General features: G+C 40.7%; 1 protein-coding gene and 1 long non-coding RNA gene across 2 annotated transcripts in view; one reads left to right on the forward strand and one right to left on the reverse strand.

Annotated features, from left to right (window-relative positions):
- Positions 1 to 10,004: 10,004 nt before the first annotated feature.
- LOC113628402 (uncharacterized) lies at positions 10,005 to 26,641 on the reverse strand. Its single transcript, XR_003436046.1, has 3 exons — positions 26,630 to 26,641; positions 24,928 to 24,933; positions 10,005 to 10,080 (listed from the first exon to the last, which is right to left on the reverse strand). It is a non-coding gene; the product is annotated as an uncharacterized LOC113628402 (long non-coding RNA).
- Positions 20,296 to 27,821, forward strand: part of CACNB2 (calcium voltage-gated channel auxiliary subunit beta 2) — a 139,462-nt gene continuing 131,936 nt past the window's right edge. Inside the window, exons 1-2 of the mRNA XM_027121989.1 lie at positions 20,296 to 20,708; positions 21,750 to 21,869. Of these exons, the coding sequence (XP_026977790.1) occupies positions 20,640 to 20,708; positions 21,750 to 21,869 (189 nt within the window). The 5' untranslated portion in view covers positions 20,296 to 20,639. The remainder of the gene's footprint in view (positions 20,709 to 21,749; positions 21,870 to 27,821) is intronic.

Raw genomic sequence — 27,821 nt, forward strand, 5'->3', positions numbered from 1 at the left:
AGAAAGACAAACGATCTCACTTACATGTGGAGTCTTAAAAAAACAAAAAACTGGACTCATAGATAGGGAGTACAGATCGGTAGTTGCCAGAGGCAGGGTGGGAGTGGGGTGCAGGCGTGGGATGGGGTGTGAAATGAGTGAAGGTGGTCCAAAGGTACAGACTTCCAGTTAGAACATAAATAAGTCCTGCAGGTCTAGTGTACAGCATAGAGACTCTAGTTAACAATACTTTATTGTCTGTTTGAAACTGGCTAAGAGAGTAGGTCTGAAAAGTTCTCATCGCAAGAAAAAAATTGTAACAACGTGCGGTGATGGATGTTAATTAAACTCACAATAGATATGTATATGAAATCATTATGTGGTACATTTACAATGAATACAATCTTACATGTCAATTATGTATCAATTTTTAAAATAGATTGATGAATGCACGGTGGTTGAAGTGGACTCTGGAGCCATCGGGCCTGAGCTGAGACCCTGGCTCTGTCACTTGCTAGCTGTGTGACATTTCAGGCACGCTCACTTGACCTGTAAAACAGGGACAGTCGTAGTACCTCCCTGATGGGTTGTTGTGAGGATGAAGGTAGTTAATCAACATGTAAATCACGTAGGCAGTAATTTTGCACGCCGCAGATGTTACATGTTGGCCGCTATGATCGTAATCCCGGTCATCAGGGGCATGTACGGTCAGAAGGCCTACCTGACATCGTAGGAGTGTTGCCTTTTTTTTTTTTTTTTGATTTTGATTTATTGGACTGAAGTTGATTTACAATGTTGTGTCAGGTGTACAGCAAAGTGATTCAGTTATACATATATCCATTCTTTTTCAGATTCTTTTCCCATTTAGGTTATTACAGAATACTGAGCAGAGTTCCCTGTGCTATAAAATAGGTCCTTGTTGGTTATCTGTTTTAAATAGAGTAGTGTGTATGTGTCAGTGCCAGTCTCCCAATTTATCCCTCCCCCCCCCAGGACTGTTATCTTTTTTTTAATTTGTTTTTATTGAAGTATAGTTGATTTACAATGTTGTGTTAATTTCTGCTGTACAGCAAAGTGACCCAGTTATACATATATATACATTCTTTTCCATATTCTTTTCCATTATGGTTTATCACAGGATATTGAATATGGTTTGCTGTGCTATACAGGAGGACCTTGTTGTTTATGCATCCTATATATACCAATTTGCATCTGCTAATCTCACACTCCCAGGAGTGTTGCCTTTTCCATGACTGCACACCACGCAGCGGGCGGGCGGGGGTGGGGGGAGGGGGGTGTCTCCTAATGGGCTGAGAACTTTTGCTTTTACCCACCCTATGACGCATGAACCAGAAAGGAACTTCGTTAAATGAAAAGTTTCCCAATTCTGACTTGGTTCTGTGCAACTGACTTCAGAAATTCTGAGTCCCTCAGTGCTCCCGAGACACCATACTTTGCTGTTATGATTCCCGAGGGAAGGAACGTACCCGCGAGACCTCCAGCATCCTCTGCTACAGCCTTCTCTTTCTTGGGAGCCGTTGAGCGCCCTCTTAACAGGGCCACCGTCAGTCCAAATTGTGTGCAGCTCTCCCTGGAGGTTTTCACTGTGGATGGTGCAGGAAGCACCCTAGAGCCACTGGTTTGGTTTGGGGGAGGAGGAAGGGAAGGGGGAGGGGGAGGACGGGGAGAAAGACAGTTGCTATTTTTTGTTTTTTGGGGTTTTTTTGCACGGTACGCGGGCCTCTCACTGCTGTGGCCTCCCCCATTGCGGAGCACAGGCTCCGGACGCGCAGGCTCAGCGGCCATGGCTCACGGGCCCAGCCGCTCCGCGGCACGTGGGATCTTCGCGGACCGCGGCACGAACCCGCGTCCCCTGCATCGGCAGGCGGACTCTCAACCACTGCGCCACCAGGGAAGCCCCGCTGCTATTATTAGTGGAATATTTATTTGTAAGGCGTTGATTTAAGTGATTTCCATATATTAATTATTCAAAACAATTCTTTTTACCATCCACAATTTACAGATGAGGAAACCGAGTTTGGAGAGTTTAAACAGGTGCCCAAGATGACATAGCTAGTAAGAGGTAGAACCGGAATTCAAGCTTGAGTCAACCTGATGGCAAAACCCAAGCCCTCCATTGCTCTGTGCGGCTCCTCTCGTGGTTTCTCCGTTTGCTTTCTTAAGCCTTTGGGGTTAGCCGATATGCTCCTTCAGATTTTTCCTTTTTGAAGACAGTTTGTTTTGTTATTATATAATGGTTAAGGTGTTAGAATTGTTAAGCCAGTCGGTCTGTGATTTCCTTTGGGGGAAGTATTTATCCCGTAGAGCTCTAAGAAGTCCATGTGTCATTGGTACACACTCACATTGGTGTTCTCTCCAAGATGACACTGATGTTCAACCCTGAGAGGAATAGAAGTGACTGTAAAAACTAAATAAATAATAATAATAAGTAGCCTCCCTCCTTCCCTACCCCCATTTTCATCTAATGCCTGCATTGGTTTAGAGAAAAAATAAATAATCACAGGTACATCAGGGTGAGTTATGACTCAGGATCGACAGAGTGACAGAGGAAAAGGAAACTATATAGAGACACAAAACATAAAGTCATGTTTCAATGGACATTAAAAGAGATGCAGAGATCACCCAGAATGCCTTACTAATAAGCAGGACAGTTGATGAATGAGAAAGACTTGAGCACGCGATGTTATCTCAGGTTTCCAGAAGGTAGAGAGGGCTTAGGGGAAGGTCCATGGCTAAGAGGCGCCAGGTAGAACTGGGGGGTAGGGGGCAGACAGAGTCACAAGATCACCCTTAACTGAGGGGTTAATCCTGAATCAATAAGGAAGGGAGGTGTCTCCTTGGTTTGGAGTGAAGGAGAATGGGATGGCTTGAGAGAGAAAACTGAGGCCATATCAAATTAGTCAAAGCTCATGAACTGCTGAGCTGTCTTTCAAAGGACATCCTTTGTCACCCAGGTAGGTTTTCTTTATTGTGTAAAGTGCTTAGCGCTCTCGATACCTCCCTTAGCCTTTCATGTCCTGTACAAGAAGAACAGAGCAGCGCTACACGGCACTCAGTTCCTGAGCACCTCTGCACCCACACTGCCCTTTTCAAGTATTATTTAGCATCACAACAACTCTTTGCCTGGAGTGCCGTCTCCTTCCCATTTTCTAGATAAAGACACTCAGCCTTAAATATGTTCTATAGCTTGTCCAACACCACCCAACAAAGAAGTATCAGATTTAACATTTGTTACACTGCCCCTTAAAGAAAAGTTCCTTTAAGATGAATGGATAAAGAAGAAGTGGTATATATATATACAATGGAATATTACTCAGCCATAAAAAAGAGTGAAATCATGCCATTTGCAGCAACATGGATGGATCTAGAGATGATCATCGTAAGCGAAGTAAGTCAGAAAGAGAAAGGCAAATACCATATGATATCACTTATAAGTGGAATCTAAAATAATGACACAAATGTACTTATCTATGCAACAGAAATGGACTCACAGACATAGAGAACAGACTTGTGGTTGTCAAGGGGGAAGGGGTGTGGGGGAGGGATGGAGTGGGAGTTTGGGGTTAGCAGCTGCAAACTAGTATCTATAGGATGGATAAACAACAAGGTCCTACTGTAGAGCACGGGAACTATATTCAATAATACCCTGTGATAAACCATAATGGAAAAGAATATGAAAAAATATATATATGTCTAATTGAGTCACTTTGCTGTACAGCAGAAATTAACACAACATTGTAAATCAACTATACTTCAATATAAAATTTTATTTAAAAAAGGTCCTTTAGTAAAGACAGAAAGGCTGTGTCTCACAGGTAGCCTGAGGAGCAGTTCCTACTTTCCGTGATATTAGAGACTGAAAGTAATAGAGAGGTGAGTGTTCTGATGCATCCTGTTCTCTTTTATTTAGTCCTGTGATTTCACCCCTACCCCCCATTGTGTATCAGTGCAGGAAAGGAGAAAGGTCCGTTTATTAAAGTAAAGATAATCTCAACGTGCTAATGGGGATGAAGTCCATCGGTAAATGAATCATTTTCTAAATCCTCTGAGAGATGTTTACTCTTTGGATTCAGCTTTCAGAGCTGTGCACTGGGAAAATGTCAGGCAATTGAAATTAGAAAACGCAGCTTTTAATCGATGAAGACCTCAAACAAAAACGTTTTCCTCAGTATTCTAGTTCCTTGAAACTGGGAAATGGAAGGCAATATTTGTCACAAAGTACTGCTAGTGAGCAAGCGAAAATTCAGTTCTCCTTGACCTTTAGTGGGGATGCACAGGGGCCCCTGCTCTGAGTGATGACCTTGATGTTCAGGGGCCTGGACATGATTATCAGTAGATGTGGACAGTGAATGCCTGAGTGAATGGTGTTGCCTGTATCTCTGTCTGAAGGATGCTTTAATTTTCCTGGTTTCTTAAAGTGCTGAAAACTACCATGAAGCTGCTTCCACATGCCTTGGACATGGATTTGGAGAAGAAAACTCTTTTCTCATCCACTGAAGTAGTCACTGGTTTGAAAACCACCTGTACTAAGATGCTAGTTTAAGTATAAATAATTTTGATTAGGGAATATCTGTAAAGGGCAGGAAATTTCTTGTGCCACATAGATGTCCTCCAAAAATAAACCCTTCAGTTGCTCTTGTAAAAAAAATAAATAAATAAGGAATTGGATTACAGAATAATTTGATTAATTAGGTATCACTACTATTGCAAGCTATATAATTTTAAGCCTGGCGTATCCCGTAATACAGAAGCTGACAAACTTTCTGTAAGGGCCAGATAGGAAATAACCACTCAGCTTTGCTTTCCTAGCACAAAAGCAGCCACAGGAAATGTGGAATTGACTGAGTGTGATTATGTGCCAAGAAAGTGTTTATTTATGGGCACAGAACTTGGAGTTTCATGTAATTTTCACATGTCATGAGATATTGTTCCCTTGATTGTTTTTAGCCACTTAAAAACATGAACATTATTCTTAGCTCACAAGGCGAACAAAAATAGGCGGGGGCTGGCTGGTCCCTGCTAGAATCTGTGTGGTTAGAGCCCTGAAGATATTTTTATATGAGGAAACGTGGCATGCTTTCTCCTTGAGCCTGGTATAAAATTTGGGAAGGTACTATAGATGTCCCTCGGTAGATAGCTATTTCTTTGAGGTTTCTGAAAATTACATTTGCCAACTCAAACACCCTTTGCTCCTAATTCAGATGTTATGTGTCAGTTTCCACCCAGATCCGGGAACTGAATGAAAATGATGATTATGAAATACACAGCATCCTTGAACTCTTTTCTTTTGGCTGTTTGAATGGGTCATTGTCTTTATGTTAATTAGGATCCAGGGACATGATGCTTCCCCTGCTTGTGGAAGATATTCTTGTTAGAGAAATGGTCTAGTCAAGAGCGCGCGCGCGCGCGCGTGTGTGTGTGTGTGTGTGTGTGTGTGTGTGTTTCACGGCGGAGTGGAGATGTGGAGTGGTTGTGCAGGTGCAGAAACCTGGAAGGCTGAAATTACAGGGACCAGTGACAAGGAAAACCCAGCCAATAATTATAGTAAACTTCCTTGTAGGCCTGAGTACAAATCCTGAAAAGCGTCAATTTTTATATTTGAATTATTCTCCTCCACTCACGACAGCATACTTGGTGATATGTCAACATTTTAATTCTGAATGAGTGTTAATTGGGTATCTTAGTGCTGAAATTATTTGTTACCTAAAACACTGACACAACCCGAAGGTCTCTGATTTTTATAATTATACAGCACATGCAGAATTTCTTTCTCTAGGTGTGATTGCTCTATGCAGAATGTATTTGAGGCACACGCTTAGATCAATTACTAATTCAGAACCGTAATTATTAGATGCCATGGTGACTTTGGTAGTAAGAATCTTCCTGAATCAGTGTAGGAACCGTTGGAGGCTGATTGGAATTTCACACTTCAACTTAGAAAACAAAAAAATATCTCCCCTTCCTCCCTTCCCCTCCGGATCCCCTGGAAGAAAAAAGCAGAGAGCAGGCCTTGCTTTCCTGGAGCTGACTTTGGTGGGGGGGGTTTTGGTTTTGTTTTTTTACTGGCGTATTGTTGCTTTACAATGTTTTGTTCGTTTCTACTGCGCAGCAGAATGAATCAGCTATACGTATACATATACCCCCCTTTTTGGGGGTTTCCTTCCCATTTAGGTCACCACAGAGCATCGAGTAGAGAGTTCCCTGTGCTCTACGGCAGGTTCTCAGTAGTTGTCTAGTTTATAGAGTATCTATAGTGTGTATGTGTCAATCCCAGGAGCTGACTTCGTTATATGTGTGGGCTTAATAGAATTTCTCGCTCTCCGTCACTTTTGTTTTTAAGTTTGGAAGCTTAATGGCGGATTCCCCTATCAGAAACCACGTTGGGGGTTTTTTGGTAATTTTTTTATTGTGGTAAAAATATATGTAACAAAATTTTCCATTTTAACTATTTTTTAAGTGTACAATTCTATGGCATTCACTACACACGAATTCCCCACCCCCTCTTGTCCCCAGCTCTTGACACCCGCCATTCGACTTTCCGTCCCTGTGGATGTGGCTACTGTTGGTACCTCGTGGAAGTAGAACCATACAGCACTTACCCTTTTGTGATTGGCTTCTTTCACTCAGCATAATAGCTTCAAGATTTATTTTAAAAAGAGAAACAAACAAAAAGCTGTGTTTTTACATTTTTTTTTAATTTTTTAAATTAAAAATTTTAGTTTTAATTCAGTTGGGTTCAAGCTTTATCTCAAGAACAACAGTGTTCCTAATTCCTTTAAAATATATATATACATTTTAATGTTGACTGAATCACCAAGCCACATTTTCATTTTGTCTTTGCTTTAGCCAAAAAAATGAAAGGATTTATTGGTTGAAAACCCTTGAGTGTTACAACTAACTCTGAAAATCAAAGTTCACTCTTTGCGTGGGGGTCAAGAATGCTTTTGAGGATGTTCCTCTTTGAATTATTTTTCAAAGTAAGTGAGAAATGATTCATTAGAAAAACTAATTTTTGCAGGTTATTTTTAGAGGAAGACGCATCAGGCTATATTCTTAATGTTTTAGATCACTAAAGAAAAGATGAATAGGGAAGCCAAGAAATAATATCCCAACTGGGGGAATCCCACTTTTAGAAAATGTATAGACTTTTCTCCATGCAATCCAAATTTTATATTAATTAGCACATTTCCCTCTCATGGTGGGCGGCCTTACTTGTAAGCACCCCCAGAAGCCAGTCTGAGAATGAGAGCAGCGGGTTCTCTGAAAGTAGAAAGAAGTGAGATCAACAGAGCTGTTAATCCTCACTGCTAAGACCACATCTTCGGAGGCAGTGCCCACTGGGGAAATTATACTGCTGGCTGCTGTCCTTTGGTTGCATTGTCGGGAATAACAGGTAGGAGCCCGCACCCCTCCTCCCTAAGAGGAGGTTGGTTTTACTGTGATTTAATTGCCTGCAGAGGTTGGAACGTGGAGGGCTAGAATCATACTAGTCAGCCTGGCCTTCATGAAACGTACACAGTTTACATGGACAGCCACGCGTTCGTGGTGTGGTCACCCGGGGCTCTGAAATCCTGCCGGCATCAGGCACAGAGGCCCTGCCCATTCCAGGCATCTCTCTGCATACTATGTGGAAACATTCTTTAGTGCTTCATGGACATCACAAAAGGATGACTTGCAAAGGATTGAACTTCCATTACGGAGTGAGGCTTTCGATTTGTTTGTTTGTTTTTTTGCTTTCGTGTATTTTTAGCATATGGGCCTCAAAAAAAAATTACGTACAAGTATAAATAATATAAAGTGGGGCTCTGATAGTAATTTGTGTTTTAAAGAAGGCCGTTAAAGCCTTCTTAAAGCGTATTAAAGAAGGCTAAAACTCTTAGAGAAAGGAAGGAAGGAAGGGGGGAAGGGAGAGAGGGAGGGAGGAAGGGGGGAAGGGAGGGAGGAAGGGGGGAAGGGAGGGAGGGAGGAAGGAAGGGGGGAAGGGGAGGGAGGAGAGAGAAAAAAGAAAAGAAAGGAAAGGAAAAGAAAAGGAAAGGAAAGGGAAAAGACCATGCCCAGCCTCAGTCGATCTCCCGTCTTCTAGAATCTTCCAGATTTTGCCAGGTTTTTCAGGAGGATTGTCTCCCCTGATGGGCTTTGCAAATGCCTATCACCTCAGGAACTGGTTTCCTCTCTGCTTACTGCAGTTTTCTCTTTTCTCTGTACTGAAGATTCCTTGTTGAGTTTGCTTGGTGTCTTTCCTCTGTGTTTTCTCAGACCACGGGATGGTGCAGCTGTTGTTTTACCCATGATTGGATGCCCCATTGGCAGGAACTATAGATGCGATCTTATTGGCTAAACAGTCTTTGGAACATTTACCAAGGTCACAGAGGCTAACTTTGTACCTGTTTAACACCCAGTATCACCCAGAGTTTGATATGATGGACATACACTGTATTCATTTACCCAGAATAACTTATTGAGCACCTGGTATGCACCAGGGTGAGTGACCAGTCATCAGCCAGGAGCGGAAGATCCAGATATTAACACAACAGAGTCCATGGCATTGAGGTAGACCGCCTCTGCTGGATGGGGGCAAGAGAGGACCAGCGGAGTGCATACCTTTCTAATGACTGAGGAGGCCAGTCTGAGTTCAGAACTGTCCTTGAAGTTCTCCGTGGGAACGTGGCAGTGGGGAGAGAGCCAGCACACAGGCCCCATATCCCGGTGGGCTCGGTCAAGGTTCGTGATGTGAGTGGACAGCCAAGCCTATACGTTCAATCTCCCGTTCATCACTCCCCCCTCAGCAGACAGCTGCCCTCGGCCACCCCTGGGTTTCGGGGTGTGCACACAGGTGGGGAAGTATATCCTGAGAAGGGTGAATGTGAGAAGAGGCCCAGGCAGTCCTGGGAAATGGGCTCATGGCCATTTGGCCTGAGAATCCCAGGGTCTCTAGTACCCAGACCGTGTAAAGCTACCTTGTATGACGTGCTAGTCATAAAGTAATTTTTGTGTTATTTCGCTGTGTCACGTCTGTCTCCCTCACTGGAATGTAAAGGCCCCCAATCTTGTCTTCTTCCCGGATGTATATGTCACCGACTGAGGTTCTTGGCCTCCTTAATCAATAGAAATTGATAGGAGGCCAGACAAGAAATTCAGGCAAGGCTTTACTGGGGCTCCTGCTGCAGCAGCGGGGAGAGAGAACAAGTAACAGGTTCCCTGGCTCACTCTGTCCTGGGGGGAGGGGGGGCGGCGAGTGGGTTCCTTATAAAGGGTGAGGGCAGGGTCAGGCCCAGGGGTTGAGCTGCAGGGGCAGCTTAGGTGATTTGCCCACCCCTTCGGTGGTGGTGTGTGCAGGGGGCGTGCACAGTACCATGCTTTTGCACACCCTGCTTTTTGCTCCTGGATTTTCAGAAATGGCAGTTGGCGTTTTGGTCTTTTCGTATCTTGTCGTCCGTAATTTGCCCCAGCTGTACATGCACTCAGTTATTTTTAGCCCCTTATAGTTTCTTTGTGTTTTGTGGCTCAAGGAGGAGTCTGTCCAGGTGCAGGCACTGCAGCCAAGGGTCCCAGGTCCCAGCTCGTCTCACACACACCGGCGCCGAGGGTACAGAGGTGAAAAAAAAAAAATCCCCGCCCTCCTCGTGGACATTACATTCTAATGTATGTGTGTGTTGGAGAGGGAAGATAATAATATTTAACTGTCTACAGTATTGAATGACTGTCATTTAAATGAAGTGGAAGACAGAGTCGGTTTAGCTTTGGCTTGGAGGGCCCAAGTTTGCTGTCTGTTTTAACAGTAGAAGCCTCTGGCATGTAGCATAAGCATGTGGTAGCATCTATGAAACAGTGTCACCAGGCCAGAGGTCAAGGGTCAGAGGCATGGCCAGCAGTCACCAGGTCTTCTCTAACCTTTACCAAACTGTCTTCTTACCAAACTGTCAAGCCATGTGTTGCCCTGCCTGATAGAAGTTTTATCATCGTTGAAGTTCATTATACTTTTAAACTTAAAGCAGAGCATGTATTGCCACGTGTCTCAGTCCATTCGGGCTGCGATCACAAAATACCACAGACTGAGTGGCTTATGAACAACAGAAATTTCTCACAGTTCTCAGGGCTAGAAGTCTAAGATTAAGGTGCTGGCAGAGAGTCTAGTTCCTGGTTCATAGATGGCCATCTTTTCATTGTGTCCTCACTTGTTAGAGGGGCAAGGGAGCTCTCTGGGGTCTCTTTTACAAGGGCACTAATCATACTCATAAGGGCTCCACCCTCATGATTTTTTACCTGCCCAAAGCCCCACCTCCTAATACCATCACCTTGGGGATCCAGTTTCAACATATGAATTTGGGGGGGACACAAGCACTCAGCGAATGGCACCATGTATTGAATATTTGCAATTAAAAAAATGCTTTCTTGGGAGTTCCCTGGTGGCCTAGTGATTAGGGTTCCAGGCTTGCACTGCTGTGGCCTGGGTTCAATCCCTGGCTGGGGAACTGAGGTCCTGCAAGCCACGCAGTATGGCCAAAAAAAAGCTTTCTTATTTGTGTGACAGGAAATATTACATAAATTGCTTTTTACCAACTGTATATGTCCAGTGTTTTGGGAAACATTCTGAATAGAGTCTGGATTTTCTAACAATAATATATTAATATAACCAACAGCACATCTCCAGCTAACCAATCTGAAATTTGCAGCATATTTCTAAACATAGATTTGTAATGAACCAAATTGTCTCTAGTTCTTAAATCACCCCCTGAAGGTAGGTTAGCTGCTTAAAGGATGCATTAACTATTTTAGGTCAGTAGGGTACTTTGTGGTGCTTTGTCACCAAGTGCTGCACGCCACTGGCCCTTTTCCTGTCAACTCCCTGATCGTGTAGCCTATTTTTAATATTAAATCTCTCTGAACCAAAGTCATATCTTTCTGGAAGGTTAGACTTTTAGAGCAGTATATTAATAATGTATTACCAAATTACTGAGTCATTTGGCCTGCTTAAGTATCTAACCTAGTACCAAAAATCATTTAACCAGTCATATGAGAAAAGCCCAGTGTTTCAGTGGAGACTTCAAATAATCATTTTAATACATTGTCTACAGAGAAATGTAATACTTTAAAATGTTAACATTTCACGCCGAAGTATTTTTCTTTTAATTCTTGTTTCTTTCCTGATACAATTCCTGCATCAACATTTACTCTATTTCTTTTTTTTTTTTTTTTTTTTTGACTTGAATCAAGAGTTTTTCAGAAGATCCCAAGTTTGCTTCCCTTCCCCACAGGCAAAAAAACTATCAAGGTTAAATCAAAAAATTAGGGAAAATATGAATCTGCAAACACTCTTTTTACAACACCAAAAGTATTTTCAGAGTGTTTTGTTATACATTTCAATTGCAACAAGCATGAGCTTTTTAGTTCTAATCACAAAAATGGTAACATTACAGAAAAAAATTAAAATTAGTCCCCTGAATTAAAAAACAATGAATCTAGTCCTCTATCTCCTGTTATTTTTGTGTACTCCCAGTATTTTTACATACATGAATGTATGTATTTATAGAAATGATTCAGGGTTTTTTTTAATTTCTTTCTTTTTTTTTTTTTTACCAAATATGATCATGATAAACATTTGCCTATAATGCCCTTTAGTCTCTGTAACTATTATTAAGGTTGTATAATAGTTTAAGTTTATGAACCATAATCTAAGAATTTTTTAAAGACAGGTTCCAGAAGTGAAATCATTAGCCTAGATACATATCTAGATACAAACAAAAAGAACTTGGTTTTCCCAAAAGGTTGTACTAAAGTAAAACTATGAACAAGATGTGAAAGCATTGGTTATAATGTGTCCTCATAACATTGTGAATTGGCACTTTGCAGAGAGTACTCGTTTAATGAGGAAATGGTATTGTGTCTAATTTAGTGAGACTGAAAATTTTTTTCCAGATGCTTGTGGGTAACTGATTTTTTTTGTGAATCTTGTATCCATAACCTTTGTCTGCTTATGTCTGTTGTTCTCTTACTGTGTTTCGTATCAATGAGAAAAACTTATGTATATGCAAAGAAAATTTTAGAGGGTGAAATCTTTAAGGACTGAAGCCATATCCCTTTTCACAGCTCTGGGGTTCCCTGGAGGATACATGTGCTGACTGTCCTTTAATGTCTGTGGATTGATGGTTCATTGCCACCTGGGAGAATTCTCTCTGGAAGGCAGGATCCAAGGGTCATTGTTTGATTGTTCTGCCGCTCAAGAAAAAGCTCGCAGCTGGACATATCTTTTGATATGATCTTTATTTAGTAGTAGAGAGCCTGTTAAGATGTTCCAGAGTTGTGTATTTGTCCAGTTAATAGGTGCTTTCCTTTTAAATATATGATCCAAAATTGCTTGAAGAAATATCTTCCTCCTGTGCTGGCTTGATTTTGTAAACATTCCATCTTACTAGAAGTTATATGTACAGTCACGTTTTTTTTTCTGCTGTGAATTTAAATTCTATTCTCATAGGACCAGCAGGAGCAGTGTATGAGAAGTAACAGTCTATAAACAGTCTATTTGAATATGTCATATTTACAATGTATTTTCCACCATCTGTAAGGAAATGCTCGAAAATATTCTTTCTGGTAGCTTTGATTTACTGTACTCATTTTGCAGAGGGGGAATTAGCCTGGGGAATATTTGCATGACTTGCCTGTGGCTACACAGTGAGTCATTAGCAGTGTTAGGATTGGAAATTTAAGTCCCTGGAATGAAGAAGTGCAATTAATGGGAAAAGAAGATGCTTTATAGAAAATAAGCTTTAATTACATTTTTAAAATGTCAAAATCTCTCTTACATTTCTTGGAAGGGTGCTATATACATTTTAAGTGTAATGACTTTTTAGTAGCTTGCTTTTTGTGGAACATGTTTATTTAATCATCAGACAGTTGACATTTACACTATGTTAATGAACTTGGTATTTATTGAAGTTTATGATAAAATCCCAAGTATATCTTCAGGCTGATGTTTTTGTTTTATTCTTCTACTCATCATAGCAAATATTTATTGACATTAACTATGGGTAAGATTGCTGTTGGTGTTTCTTATTTTGTTTTGTTTTTTGTTTGTTTGGGTTTTTTTAGTAAGGAAGAGCCATGGGAATATTTAGGAATGTTTTAAGAATGTTTAGAAATGTTCAGGAATGCTGAGGAGGACCCTGTATAGCAGAATAGCTTCAGGATCTAGGATGTGAGGAAGAAAAGGCTCTCTCTCTCTCTGGTAACCCTATTCATTCATTCAACACATGTTTATAGAGCATGTATTCTGTGCCAGGCACGATTCTAGGCACTTAGGATAAATGAGTAAATGAAACAGAAAAAAAAAAATCTCTGCCCTCATGGATGTTATATTCTAGTGGAGGGAGGTAGACGCTAAACAATAAACATAATAAGTAAATTATATTGTATACTAGGAGGTAAAAGCACTATTTTTAAAAAGTTGAACATGGTAAGTGAGATGAGTGATGCTGGAGGGCAGTGGGGATTGCAGTTTTAAATTGGATGGTAGAGGAAGTCTTCATTGAAAAGGTGCCAACTGAGCAAAGACTTGAAGGAAGTGATCATCGTGTGGAAATCTAGGGAGAGAGCTTTCCTTGGTGCCTGTGAGGAGCATCAGTGAGGTTGGAGCAGAAAGAAGGAGGTTGTGTGTGAGACGGGAGGATGGAGGAGAGAGGTGGAAGAGGAGATCCCAGCCAAGCAGACTCCTCAGGAGCAGCCAGTGGGTAAGAGAAAGACCGAGAGAGAGTGCTTTGAGAAAGCAACTTTGAGTGAGTGAATAAAGGGTGGAGAGTGATATTAAACAACCAGGCTCGATGCTACCAATAGGTTAAGATGAGCACTGAGAATTGACCCTGGGATTTGATTCATTGCTGATGACCTTGAGCAGTTTTGGGGACAGTGGTGGGAGAGAGTAGGCTTAAGAGAGATCCGTAGAGAACTGAAGTGAGCGTGGGCAACTTCTTATAGGCTTTTTTTTTTTTTCTTTTTTTTCTGCAAAGGAGAGCAAAGAAATGGGGTGAAAGCTGGCAGAGAAAATGAAGTCCAGGGGAGGTTTTCTTAGGCAGAGGGAAACAATAGTATCATGTCATCTGCATATAATGACAGTTTTACCTCTTCCCTTCCAATTTGGATACCTTTCATTTCTTTTTCTTGTCTGATAGCTGTGGCCAGGACTTCCAATACTATGTTGAATAGAAGTGGTGAAAGTGGGCATCCTTGTCTTATTCTGGATTTTAGCTGGAAGGCTCTCAGGTCTTCATCGTTGAGCATTATATTGGCTGTGGTTTTGTCATAAATAGCTTTTATTATTTTCTTATTATTATTTTTCCTGTTATTTCCCTATTATTAATATTTCCTATTATTTCCCTGTTATTAGTTTATATTTATTTATCTATTATCTATATTTATATTGATTTATCTATTATTATTTTATATCTATTTAGCTATTATTTTATTAGATATGTTCCCTCTAAACCCACTTTGGTAAGATATTTTGTCATGGATGGATGTTGAATTTTGTCAAATGCTTTTTCTGCTTCTGTTGAGATGATCATGTGGTTTTTTTTCTTTTGTAGATGTGGTGTATCACATTGATTGAGTAGGCAGAGGGAAATAATAACGTGTGTATGCTGAGTGGAATGATTCAGTAGAAAGACTGAAGGTAGTGATGCCCACTCAGAGTTTCTTGCTATATCCATACCCATCATGAATTCCTATACCCAGAATTTTCTATGTGGCTTCATTCACTCCTTTAATTTTTTTCAGCAATATTTTGAGAAAGTCCAGCTCTCCCAGGCCACTAATTTTCTTCTTCTTACCTGTTCATTTTTATTCTCATGAATGAAAAATAAATTTTTAAGAAATTATATTAGCATGAAAAAACACTTGTAATCTATCACCATCAGTAAATATATATCATAGGCTAAAAAACTCCCCCAACATACACAAACACTGTTGTAATTGTGAAGGGAAATTATTTGTCCTATGCTTGAAATCTAAAACTCAAAATAATGTTAAATTTCCCATCTAATATTAGCTTTTTCATAGTGGTTCTTTTTAACAGTGTCACGTTTTACAAATATTGGACTCGTCTACGAAACGTAAACATCCATCATACCCTCAATTCGAGGAGTAATTTGGTAATTACGGCATTTTAATATATTACTCGTAAAAATATGTAAGTTAGTCACATCTCTGAGACTTGGACCTATCATTTCTACTCTGTAGTAACTTTAGTTTCAGTGCTGAAAACTAGCAACTGTTCCTATTGCACTGAAAGATTAGTCAGAAGACCCTTGAATTCCAGCCAGCTTCAGGCCAGAGTAGCTACCAAAGAGGCTGCTGAAGGCCAGCTTGCCAAAGTTATGCTCATTTTCAGGGAAAAGGGGAAAACTTAAATACCTGCTTTCTTGACTTCCATTGTTTTCCTATTCTACTTACCTGCGTTCCATTGCAGATAAGTAAAAAAAGAATGCTTTACAACTGAGATACTCTGAATGAGGAAAATTTCAGGGTATCAGGCAACTTTTCACAAAACTGTGTTACACTGATGAATGAGAAACTGTCTGGTTCATTGCACCTTCATTGTGCCTTTGAGGAAGATAAAATTTGAGAATCTGTGAAGATGTATATGTGTGGGGGGTGAGTGAGGGGATGGGGAAGGGACGGGGACAGGCAGACAGGAAAGGAGGGGGAGGGTGCCAAGCTCAGCAGAGATAGAGGTGAGAACTTGGGAGTCATCGTGACACATTACGACCTTTAGAAAAGTTTATACGTGTGCCTGGCAGACAGAAAAAGATGTTTTCTATAGCACAGGGAACTATATTCAATATCTTGTAATAACTTATACTGGAAAAGAATCTGAAAACGTATATATATATATATATATATGTATGTATATATATAGTGTGTGTGTGTGTGTGTGTGTGTGTGTGTGTGTGTGTGTATAAATAAACTGAATCACTTTGCCGGACACCTGAAACTAACACAACATTGTAAATCAACTATACTTCAATTTAAAAAAAAGAAAGAAAAATGTTTTTGATTAATAGAAACATCAGCTGCATGTAGGGATTTGTTCTGGCTTTTAATTTTCTGAACTGCTGCATGCATGGAACTTAAATTCAGATTGCTGAAGGTTAATTCCTACCCCCATCGATTTTTAGCTTTGTAACCTCACTCAGGTAACTTAACTTCTCTATGTCAGTTTCTTCATCAGTGAAAAATGGAGAAAATTAATTATTAAATTATGTAACACTGGTGAATCAGCACCGTGCCTAGTACAGTGTAAGCATTCATTAAAAATTAGCAGTTATTATCACTCGTCTACATAGTCTAGCCTTAATAAATTGATTGCTCGAATTAATGTAATACAGAACAATCTCAAAAATATACCGATGTTAGCCTTTAAGAGATAGCCCTGGATTTAGAAGGAAGAAATTCAGAGAACTGTGTTTAAACCTCAGAAGACAGGATTTTCCCAATAATGTGGAATTTACTGACAACTTAAATACCGCTCCTAATTAAGAAAATCAAACATGTATAAGGACATTTTCTGTGAGGTGATGCCACATAAATGAAAAGGATTCCCAGAATACATATTCCAGGTGTGTCACCTGCAGAGAGAAAAAGAAGGGAAAGGAGAGAAGGCTTAAATAAGTACACCTGCAAGATAGCACGTTCGCCTCACTGATCTCTGTTCATTTCCTCAAACTGCGGAGCATTCCTTGTCCTCGGGGCCTTAGCATATTCCATTCCCTTAAATATCATCTCAGATGATCATGTTGTCTTCCCAGCTAAAGTAGCATCTTCCCATCATCATTTTCTCGTCTCACCTGTTCACTGTTTTCTCAGCTGTAATTATTTTTCTGATAATTATTTTAATTGGTCTTCTTCACTAGAATATCAAGCTTCATGATGGAAACTAAGTCATAGTCCCAGCATTTAACTTGCAGTTGTAGCACTTATGGTTCCAAAATAGTAAGTACTGAATAGATGCATGTGGTGTGTGGTTTTGTTCGGTTTGGTTTGGTTTAGTTTCAGGGCAAAATTGAATCTCTTCACCGGTACTTATGAAACTTACACAAAGTTTACAGATTTTCCTATGCTCTTGAGAAAATTGAAGCTAATATGTTAGCTTTTACGTAATCATAACAGGGATGAACTTGGATGAACACCATCCCCACAACAGGGATGGTGACAGATTTATCACCGTCACCTCTGTTGATATTTTCAAGTTTCGCCAAATGGCAGGCCAGTCACATCTGAGATTTTCGTGATTGAATGGACTTGAATAGTAATTTTGTGACACTGGCAAACCAAAGTATACAATATTAATGAAAATGGGCTTCCTCTGAATAGCCCGTGTCATTTCTGAACTTAGCATAGTCCTGTACACGAGGAGTCTTATGCATGAGTCCTATACCTTTGAAGTCTTGAGTATTTTGGATGGGACACAGCTTTGTCTAAAACTGAGGTAGCCTTGGGATACTATGAGAAATTGATTTTGCCCAAGAGCGTTGCTTCAGGCTTCATATGAAGAGTTCCTACAGAAATGGATGACCCACTTGGGATCCAAGATGGTAGTCCTCAGTAGGCTGAGAGGAAGTACAAGAACATTCAAGAAAAACCGTCCTGGAAATAGACATGATTGAAACAGTAGAGAACAGCATGAAAAAAGCAAACATTATAACTACCAAAAAAAGTGTTAAAGGAAAAGCGGGATGCTTTGTGTGTAAATATTTGGCATAAATTGGAAAACGCCAGAAACTGAATAATAGATAGAAGCATCAATTAATCCAATTAACTCAAGTCTCCAGTAAGCAAAGAACACAATTTGGAGTGAGACTCCTGAGGATAAAAATAAATGATCCCAGGTGAGCTATTGGTAGACATTAGCTGCAGGTTGCATTTTAGAACTGCATGATGAGGAATGAGAATATTAAGATGTGGAAAAGGACATCTGTGATGTACCTGCCAGGACAAATACTACAAAAGTTCAGCTAATCATATTGCAGGAACCCGAGAGATCAGGGGTACCTCTTGTGCTAACCTTTTCTGGATTTACGGAAGTGACTGCCAGCTCTTCCTGATTGAAGGCTACTTGAGTCAGAATGACCCAGAAAGTCCATATGGTACCAAAGGCAAAAGCTTAATTAGATACACCACTTCTGACTGCATAAATCCACACTCGCAGAAGGAAGGGGATTAATTGTAAGGCACACGTTTGGAGGGTGACTTTCAAAAATGCAAGAACTCTGGAAGCTAAACAGCGCTACCATTTAATAGTGACTCTCTTTGGATGGGAGAATTTAAAGTAAATGTTATCTGTGTGTCTCTTGTCCTGTAATGGATACATGTAACTTCTACAATGAAAAGTATTCGGAAAGTGTGTACTTCACATATCCAAGGAATGAAAGTCACGTGGACATCAGTTGAAGTCACACATCATATTGTCAAAGGTTAATATATTGTTGCAAGTATTCAAAAGATCATTGCTGTTATAAAGCAGAAACTAACACACCATTGTAAAGCGATTATACTCCTATAAAGATGTTAAAAAAATTATAAGAAAAAAAAAAGATCATTGCCGAAACTCAGTGGAGAGGGGCTCTTAAACTGCTTAATTATTTCAACCTGGAAACAGGTCTCAAAATGACCGTGTAATTAAAAGCTACATCTGATTATGAGCAAAGGATTTTTTAAATCTTATTTTGTTCAAAAGGGAATGAGATCACACACAATTGTGTGTGTGTGTGTGTGTGTGTGTGTGTGTGTTACTCTCTTCCTCTCATTATGGGCTTCTTAATGACAGAAACTTTGTATCTTCACTGAGTCATGACCTGATCCTGTGACAGGGTGACTGGGTTTAAAATGCCGGCACTTGTGACTACGGGGCCTGATGTCTTTTATGGGATATAATCATGCTTCATGGTCATTTTCTGCTGTGCTATCCCTGCTATGGGAAACCCTCTGGGAAAATAAGGAATCCCCTAGCCTGTGTGTTGGTGTAGAAAAACCCCTATCTCCCTTGTGAATTGTACTAGAATGAAAAACTTGCAATGCATTTCCTATTCCTCATGCATTTTACGTTCACTTGATAACAAGGTAAGTAATCTATTTATTGATTTATGTTATGATACCACAATGAGGGTGCATTTGATCTACAACATTTATTCTAAAGCCTCTATTCTACTGTATTTTCTGGTGTTTAAGTCATGAAGATTGGTCTTAGCCTAGAAATGAAAGGAATGGGGGTGGGGAGGGTTTGGAAGGGAGGGAGGGAGGGAGGGAAAGTAAGGAAGATTTTCATAAGAATCCTTTCTTTCATTCGCATGAGACTTTACAAAACAATCCCCACCAGGACACTCAAACAGAAATGTAGCTCGGAATGCAGTGATAGTATTTTATGTTTAAGAAACCTGGAAGTGTGTGCTTCTTCATAAAGTTTCGAAAATGTAATTCCATTAGTAGTGGAAATTAATAAGTAACTTTCTTTCCCAAGCCCCAGTCACTTTATTTGTAAGAAGAGTTTGGACCAGATTGCTCTGTGAATCTTAACGCCACCTAATAAATCAACCAGGCTTTGAAATTTCTTCGTAATTACGTGCTAACAGTTCACACCGTTATTTATTCCAGTGACTTTATTTGGAAGGGTAGTTTCTCAGTTGCAGAAGCAGTTCGAAGTCACTTTGAGCTCCGTTAAACGCATTGCTTAGCGCTGTGATTACTTTCAAGACCTAACGCAATGGGCAAATCTCTCGCATTTTGTTTAGGAAATCGAGAGCCGTCAAGAGCGGCTTGATACTAGGAGGGATGAGCACGATTTGATTTTGGTCGCCCATCAGTGTATATCGTATTTATTATCTACGAATTGTCCAGTGGCATAGGATATACTTTATGCAGCAGATTAATGGAAAGAGATCCTTAAATGAAAAAAAAAAAAGAGGTAGAGATTACGCTTTATTTTTGAGAGAATGATCTGAAATAGAAACACGCCAAACATTACAGGTGCCTGTTACTATAGAAGCAAAAAGCCCTTTCCAGATGTTTACACTTTGGATGCAAAATGGCAATCTGACAGAGACTAACCATGTGATGTGAGCGTCTGCGTAAAAAGGCTACACACGGAGCATGCCCAGTGCGGTGAGCGCGTCCTCCGCCCTCCCCCTCCAGATCTCTGAAGATAAGGCTTGACCTTTGCACTTGCAAATGTCACTGCATACGTTTTGCACTAGGTTGGTTTGTGTGTGTGTGTGTGTGTGTGTGTTTTAAAGGCTCTCTTACAACTAATGTCTTTTAACGATCCAAGAGTCGGGAAGAGAATAGGGTAATAAGATGCATGAAGTTTAGGACGAGTTGATGCCTTTGGATGCACTTGAAGTGTTATCTTTAAAGCAATCGAAATCATAGGAGTGTTTGTTTCCCCTCCCCACTGGCTGGAATGGGAAAATAAGAATCTCCTTGGACTGGAGTCCTCCGGGCTAGGAAGTGAAAGCCCCGGAGGCAGAAAGGGACGGAGAGGAGGGGTTTGCCCAGAGCATGGACGGGAACAGAGAAGGGGTTCTGCGGGGCTCAGCGCGCACTGAGGATCGGTGCCCGGGGCTGCAGCTGCGGACGAGAAGGGCGCTGTCTGGCTGATGAAGGCCACCTGGGTCAGGCTTCTGAAACGCGCCAAGGGAGGAAGGCTGAAGAATTCGGACATCTCTGTAAGCTCCAGGGCTCTCGTTGAGGGGAGACGTTATTTTGTCGTTGTTTCTGCTGCTGGTACAGTGAGGATTGTCCGGGGCGCCCGTGATGAGTAATATGTTGATTGCTGGAGAGGGAACGGGAGAGAGTCCTCTAATCCTCCGAGCTCCTTTTCCCATGCTGTGATTTATTGCCCTAGGAGCTCTCCCGGGCAGGTGTTTTCCGTAGACAGCTTTGATGAAATATCTATTTAAAGGGATTGAAAAACAATGTGTTGCTTAAAGACTGAGGGAAGCTGGCGGCTATTGCATTACAGGTTTGTCAGAGGAGGTATCAGGTGAATACTGAGGTAGGTACAAAAGGATGCTTAAGATGAAAGTGGGTGACATCTATGGTAGTGACATTTCAGAGAGTTCAAGTTGGTAACTCGCTCGACTTTCCTGTATGTTTTATTAGCCTGTCTTCTTTCTAATTGGAAATTCTTGCTGTAGCTGTAGACTGTTCTTGAAGCTCTCCTTGAAACCCGCCTGTGCCCTACGGTGCACTGCAGCACAGAGCTGGTTTGATGATACAAAGAACTTGTTCTGGCTTCCAGAAAGGCTGCTAACTGGCCCATAAGGTTTGGGAAGGAATGGTAATTTGGAAGGCACAGCTCTCCTAGTGCGTGGTCTGCAGACCAGAGCGCCATGTGGGGAGCTGGTTTGCCACCAGGTGGATTATTTTCTCCTCTTTTCAGGAATGGATAGCACAGTCTAGGAAGCTGACTGCCGTGTCAGTGAGACGTGGCCATTGCAGACCTCATAGATGCAATCTCTTTTATTTATTTATTTATTTTTTGCGGTACGCGGGCCTCTCACTGCTGTGGCCTCTCCCGTTGCGGAGCACAGGCTCCGGACGCGCAGGCTCAGCGGCCCATGGGCCCAGCCGCTCCGCGGCATGTGGGATCCTCCCGGACCGGGGCACGAACCCGTGTCCCCTGCATCAGCAGGGGGACTCTCAACCACTGCGCCACCAGGGAAGCCCGATGCAATCTCTTTTAAAAGGTCGATTTCCCTCTCCAGGGTTCGGCAGACTCCTACACCAGCCGTCCCTCCGATTCAGATGTTTCTTTGGAGGAAGATCGGGAGACGGTGCGCAGAGAAGCACGACGACAGGCCCAGGCCCAGCTGGAGAAAGCAAAGGTAAAACCCTCCGTTCTCCGCCAGGCTCTTTGCATGTCGTGCTGGGTCCGTGATGGGCCACCTGTGGCAGTGCCTCCTGAAGTGCACATGTGGTCTCTCTGGCGGAAGAGGGGTACGAGAAATGGAATGTACTTTCTTCCCTTGACAGAGAAAGGCAGTGTGATATATGGGTGGTCTTGCCTTTTATGTTGTTTTATAATCCAGGCAACTTGTTTCCGTGGGTGGATGGTTTATTTAGACACACAGAAAGGATCCCTGAATATGCAAAGAGGAAAAACTCCTTCTAATATCAAAAGGATTTTACTTCAGTTTTTTCAGGAAACCATTTCTCTGCTCAGAAAAACAGACATTCTTCAAGCTAATGTTTATTCTCTTAGACAACAATTTTTCTCCCAAATTTTACTCCCTAGGTGTTTTATGATGGCATTTTTCTTATATTTACAAAATGGATTGCATTATGCTTTTCAAAAATAAAGCAAGAAAGGATTTTATTCATTAAAATTGTTCCCTTGGAGCACTTTCTTCTCCATCCCACAGTAACAAAGTGCATATATATGGAAGGGGGGACTGCAAAAGACATATGAAACATAGAAGTACAGAATTCAGCTGAGACTGTTTCATTTCTCTGATGGCCATGACTTGGATTCTTTTCCCCATGCATTCGTTCAAATAGCAGCTATTTCTAAAGCATCGACTGTTGTTCATGTTCAAAGGGCCTTGGTGTGTGTGGTAACTCGGTAACTTTTAAGTGAACATATTTTAACACAGTCTTCATCGGTTTTCTTTTGAAAAAATGACTGCTTCGAAAAAAGTGCCGTGTTGATCTTGCTAAAAAAAAAAAAAAAGAAAGAAAATCGAGGGTAACTAACATTAGAATACTTCTGCTGGCTGCTTCATCTCTGAGATGAGTAAAATCTCTGTGTGTTGCTATGGGAATCGTGGCTTGGAGATGCTCGTTTGAACGCATGGACTGCCATTATGTAATATGCATGTGACCTGTAGCCCAGCTGCCATAGTAGTTTGCAGAGGAGCTGCCAGGAGACCTTGACTTTTAAAAAGAAAAGCAGGACTTCCGGACATCAAAACAATGTTCTCACCTCAGTGAGCAGGGAAGTCATCTCCAGGTGCGACACAGTCTTGACTGTGAGAGGATTCATAAAGGGCAGAGGTAGGGAACTGATAAAGCAAGGTGTGGCCCAGTTGCCACCAACTAATCTGCCCTACGCAAGCGAACCATTTAAAACATTATGCTGTGACAATATGGATGAAAGTGGAGGGCAGATCACAGAAGGACAGACACTTTATGATTCCACTGACATGACGTATCTTAAGTAGTCAGACTCCTAGAAGCAGAGAGCAGGATGGTGGTTGCCCGGGGCTAGAGGAGGAGATGGGGAGCTGCTATTCCATGGAGGGAAAGTTTCAGTTATATAAGATGGTTAAGTCCTAGAGATCTCCTGTACAACGTTGTGCCTGCAGTTCACAATCTACATTTAGAAATTGTTAAGGGGATAAATTTCTTGTTAAATGTTCTTCCGGCAATAGACAAATTATGAAGTTGAAATTAAATAATGAATGTATGACTAGTGAAGTTAATTGCCCCACATTTGCGGTGTAGCTAATATAAGTTGCAATTTAGAATCTGAATTCTACACTCTATATTTTGCACCTGGGTGAAAAGAAAAGCCAAGAAAAATAAATGAGGCTGTATTCCAGAAATAAGAGCGTTCTATTTGCACTCGTTCATTGTGATTTTTTTCACGCACCAAAATTAAACAGTTTCACAGGCTCGTATCACACCATCATCCAACCCAGTGTCTTGAAGGTTTGCTTTTCACGAACCACAGAGTCTTCAGTTATCTGATTGGTGCATTTTTGTCTCTCACTGCTGTCAGTTCTGAGTGCAGTGACACAGCTGCATAGAACTTCTAAATATTTTTCAACCCAGTGTGGATCATAATTCTAAATCAAAGCAGGTTCGTGTTGTGTGTCACACAGACTAAAAAGCTGATAGTTACAAGTGAAGCAGAGATGAAAGGAAGTGAAGAGAATTTAAAACAAAGGCAAAATGATGGAAGGGCTGTAGCGTATGTTTAATGAAAATAGTTTACCTACATCCATTTTTCTTCTTTAAAATTAGGCCCACACCTTAAACCTCTGATGTATTCAAATGAGTTACACTAGGGCGAGTGAGAATTGGAATATGTTCTGAAAGAAGATACAGAGAGCAGGATTTAAGTTTACTTTTAGTTAAAATCAGGGTTTGGTAGGCCTGATTTCTTAATTCTGATATCTTTGAAGAAGGCATACAAAAGAAGGATTGTAGATGGGCCATTCATTAGGCTATTTTTACTCTCCTCTCCTCCACCAGTAGATCATTGTGCCTTTGTGGGACGTATTTCAAAATGAAACCTTAAAGTTCAAAACTATACGAAATCATTGTTTACTTTTAAGAGACTTTCAGACACTTTTTCCATTCATTTTGGAAGACTCAAAACGTTTTCTACATTTGTTTTGTAACTATGATAGTATCCCTCAAACGGGAAGCCTTTCCAAGTGGGTGCTTTAACTTACCAACCCTGCAGATCATGTGCCCTAAGTGTGTGCAGATGCCTGGAATAAACCTCAACAGTGCTTTCAGATCCTGGTAAATATGAAATATATTATCCATTCATTGCCAAGAATATGCCCATGAAATAAGGTGATTGGCAAGGAGTGAAACTAGAGAAAATAACCTTTTGAAATGAAGTGACCTACGTAAGGTTATATAACCAGGCCGTCTGTGATTCCCATAAAACCCAATAGTTTTCACTACTGCTTTAGTATGGCTTCTCTTAAACTAGTAAACTCTACAGTGAACAGATTAAATATTTATTTTGAGGCAAGTAACTGATATGACCTTGTTTTTCAACTTGGTGTTTTCTGATCCCAGATGCGCATTTTGACCTTGTTCAGGTTTACCGTACTTTGCAAAGCCTGCCCTATTTAAGCTAGTGCTCTTAAACACAAATGATATTGTCTTAAACACAAATAATGTAGGAATTTAGTTTATTGCCACATTGATCTTTTTATTAGAACAGGTTTATTGAGATATAGTTCACTCATTTAAGGTGTACAATGTGGGACTTCCCTGATGGTCGAGTGGTTAAGACTGTGCTCCCAATCCAGGGGGCCCAGGTTCTATCCCTGGTTGGGGAAGTAGATCCCGCACGCATACCACAGCTAAGAAGCCCACGTGCCACAACTAAAAAAAAAAAAAAAAAAGAAGATCGTGCGTGCAGCAATTAAGACCCAGAGCAGACAAAATTAAATAAATAAATAAATTTTTTAAAAAAAATCAAGTGCACAATTCAGTGGTTTTTAGAATGTTTAGCATGGTGCAGCCATCGCTATAACCAACTTTAGAAATTTTTCATTGTCCCCTAAAGAAGTCCCGTGTTCTAAATTAGTGGTCATGTCCCATTCTCCCCACACGCCGCAGCCCTAGGCAGCCACTACTCAACTTTTCTGTCTCTATAGATTTGTCTGTTCTCGTTATTGCATGTAAATGAAATCATGCAATAGGAGGTCTGCTGTGATTGGCTGCTTTCACTTATGTAACATTTTCAATGTTCACTCCTGTTACAGCATGTATTGGTACTCCGTTCCTTTTCCTTGTCGAGTAATATTCCATTGTCTGTATAGATCCCATTTTATTTCTCCATTTATCAGTTGGTGGACATTTGGGTTGTTTCCATTTTTAAGCTATTGTGGATAATGCTCTTACATACATTCATGTACAGATTTTTGCATGGATGTTGTTGGGTCCTAAGATCATTTTTTTTCAATTGAAAGAGTTTTTTTTTTCTTTTCCTTTTCACTCCCCAAAAATGATCCTTCCTGCCCTACGTGCAGAGACTCTGAGTTGGGAAATCTGGATGTGGAAGGCATTGGAGCAGAGAAGAAATGGGTTCGGTGTGGTATTCTTAGCAGAATGGATTAATGTTAAATTTTAAGTCAATTGCTCTCTTATTAGTAAATGTCTACTATATTGAAGAAAGTGTATTAGTCACAGTTGGTGAGTAGGGAAGGCATTGCAAGACCAGAGCCACAAGAAAAAAACAGGCAGATATTTTGCTGTAGAAAACTTCTAGTACTTGTTTAGGGAGAAAAGTCGTGGCCTTAAATCACACTAATCAGAAGCAGACAGAAGTATTTTAGGGGAGTAAAGAGGTCTGTGAGTCTCCAGAGGAATAGACTGCCCCCTTCTGGCAGAAACAGAAAATCCTTCCTGGAGGTGGTGACGGCTTCGAACTATACCTTCCTGGATGGAGTTTAGCTTGTAAAGTAGAAAGTGGGGAGTGGAGGAGAGGGAAGGCCTGATAAGTAATGTGAGTAATGGCTAACATTAGGAAAGGCTCAGCAGCCAGAAAACATGGAACCTTCCAGAGGAAGGTTACTTTTCTGAGACCGTACCAACTGGAAGATGTCTTTATTGTAGGCTCACATTTAATTGCTAGTTTGGCTGGATATAGTATTGATGTGTGAAAAGCGTTTTTCTTCCGAATTTTAAAGGCATTGTTTTGTTTTCTTCTGGCATCCAGCACTGCTGTTGTGATTGCCCATGTCATTCTGTCTTTGAGCTCGATTTCTGTATAATTTTCTCTAATATTTTGAGAACTGTTCTTCCCTTGGAATTTGGAAATTTCGCCTTGGTGTGAGGCTTATTATTTCTTGTGCCCGGCTCTTCGTGTGAATGTTCAGTGTGAAGGGCCAGTCACTTCACTTCTGGAAAGTGTGTTATTTGTTTATTTGTCTCTTTATTTGGTTTTGATCGTTTCTTCTTCCGTTCTTTCCTCTTTTTTCTAGTTCTCTAGTTTTTCACGTGTCTGATTAGAGTATTCTTCTCTACTCACGTTTCCCTACTGTCCCTCTGCCTTCTTGTTGTAGTAATCGAGTTCTTCTCCACTTTTAACCTACCTATTGAAATTTTTATTTTTGAAAATGTCTAATTCCCAAGAACTTTCCTCTTGTCTCCCTTTTTATAGCTTCTTGTTCTTATTCCATGGCTATGATATTTTCTATCTCTTCAGATTATCTTTTAAAGATTTTTCTGTACTGTCGGTGCTTTTTAAACTTTTTAGTTGGATTTTATTCTTACAGCTGGAGACTTTCTTCAAAAGTTTGACTTGGGGTTATCCATTCATGATTAAGAGCGTGACATTCAGCTGACCGGAAGCTTCTGGACTGCTGGTCTTTTATAGGGTAGTGGGGGGGGGGTGGCTTTTCTTTTCATCTGATTGGTGTCCCCAAACGAGTCCACAGTCTCTAGATGCTTTAGTTTTCAGATTTTCTGAAAATTCACTTTCTACTCTGTGAAAGTGGCACTTTCTACTCTGTGAATTGCCACTGCCTATTGTTTTCTCTACCCTACGTGTTTGTCTACTCCCATCTCATTTTTTGTTCTTTGCATCTATGGGTTTAGACTTTAAAAAAAAAAAAAAAAACTTTCAGGAGGAAGCATTTGTTCAGTTGACCATGTTTTTATTCCCCACATTTATCAATAAACATACTATAAAAGAGGAAAGAAATGTTTCTCATATTACCTCAGTCCATAAATGCCTTAGACACTGGGAGAATCCTACCCAGTTGGAAATATTCCCCTACCTGGCCTTTTCAGAAGAAAGAAGAAACAGGAATGTGGTTATTCACCTTCAACCCAAACATGAATTTTTTATTTCAAGAAACATTAGCCATGTTTTTAAAAATGAATCTTACTGGGAAAATCACGTGGGAGGTAGGAGAGAAGTATGTATATATGCCTGTGTCACATACTCTCTTATCACATACTATACACATAGGGGGAAAAATAACACAATTAATTGGTAAGAAATAAAATCCAGCAGAGAGGTCTCATCACCAAAAACATGAAGTATGGGAGACATTCTTTGGAAAATATTTTAGGCTCAAATT

Source organism: Aethalodelphis obliquidens, unplaced genomic scaffold, assembly GCF_003676395.1.
Source record: "Aethalodelphis obliquidens isolate GAN/ISIS:26980383/991018 unplaced genomic scaffold, ASM367639v1 scaffold23, whole genome shotgun sequence".
In the NCBI taxonomy this organism is placed as follows: Eukaryota; Metazoa; Chordata; class Mammalia; order Artiodactyla; family Delphinidae; genus Aethalodelphis; species Aethalodelphis obliquidens.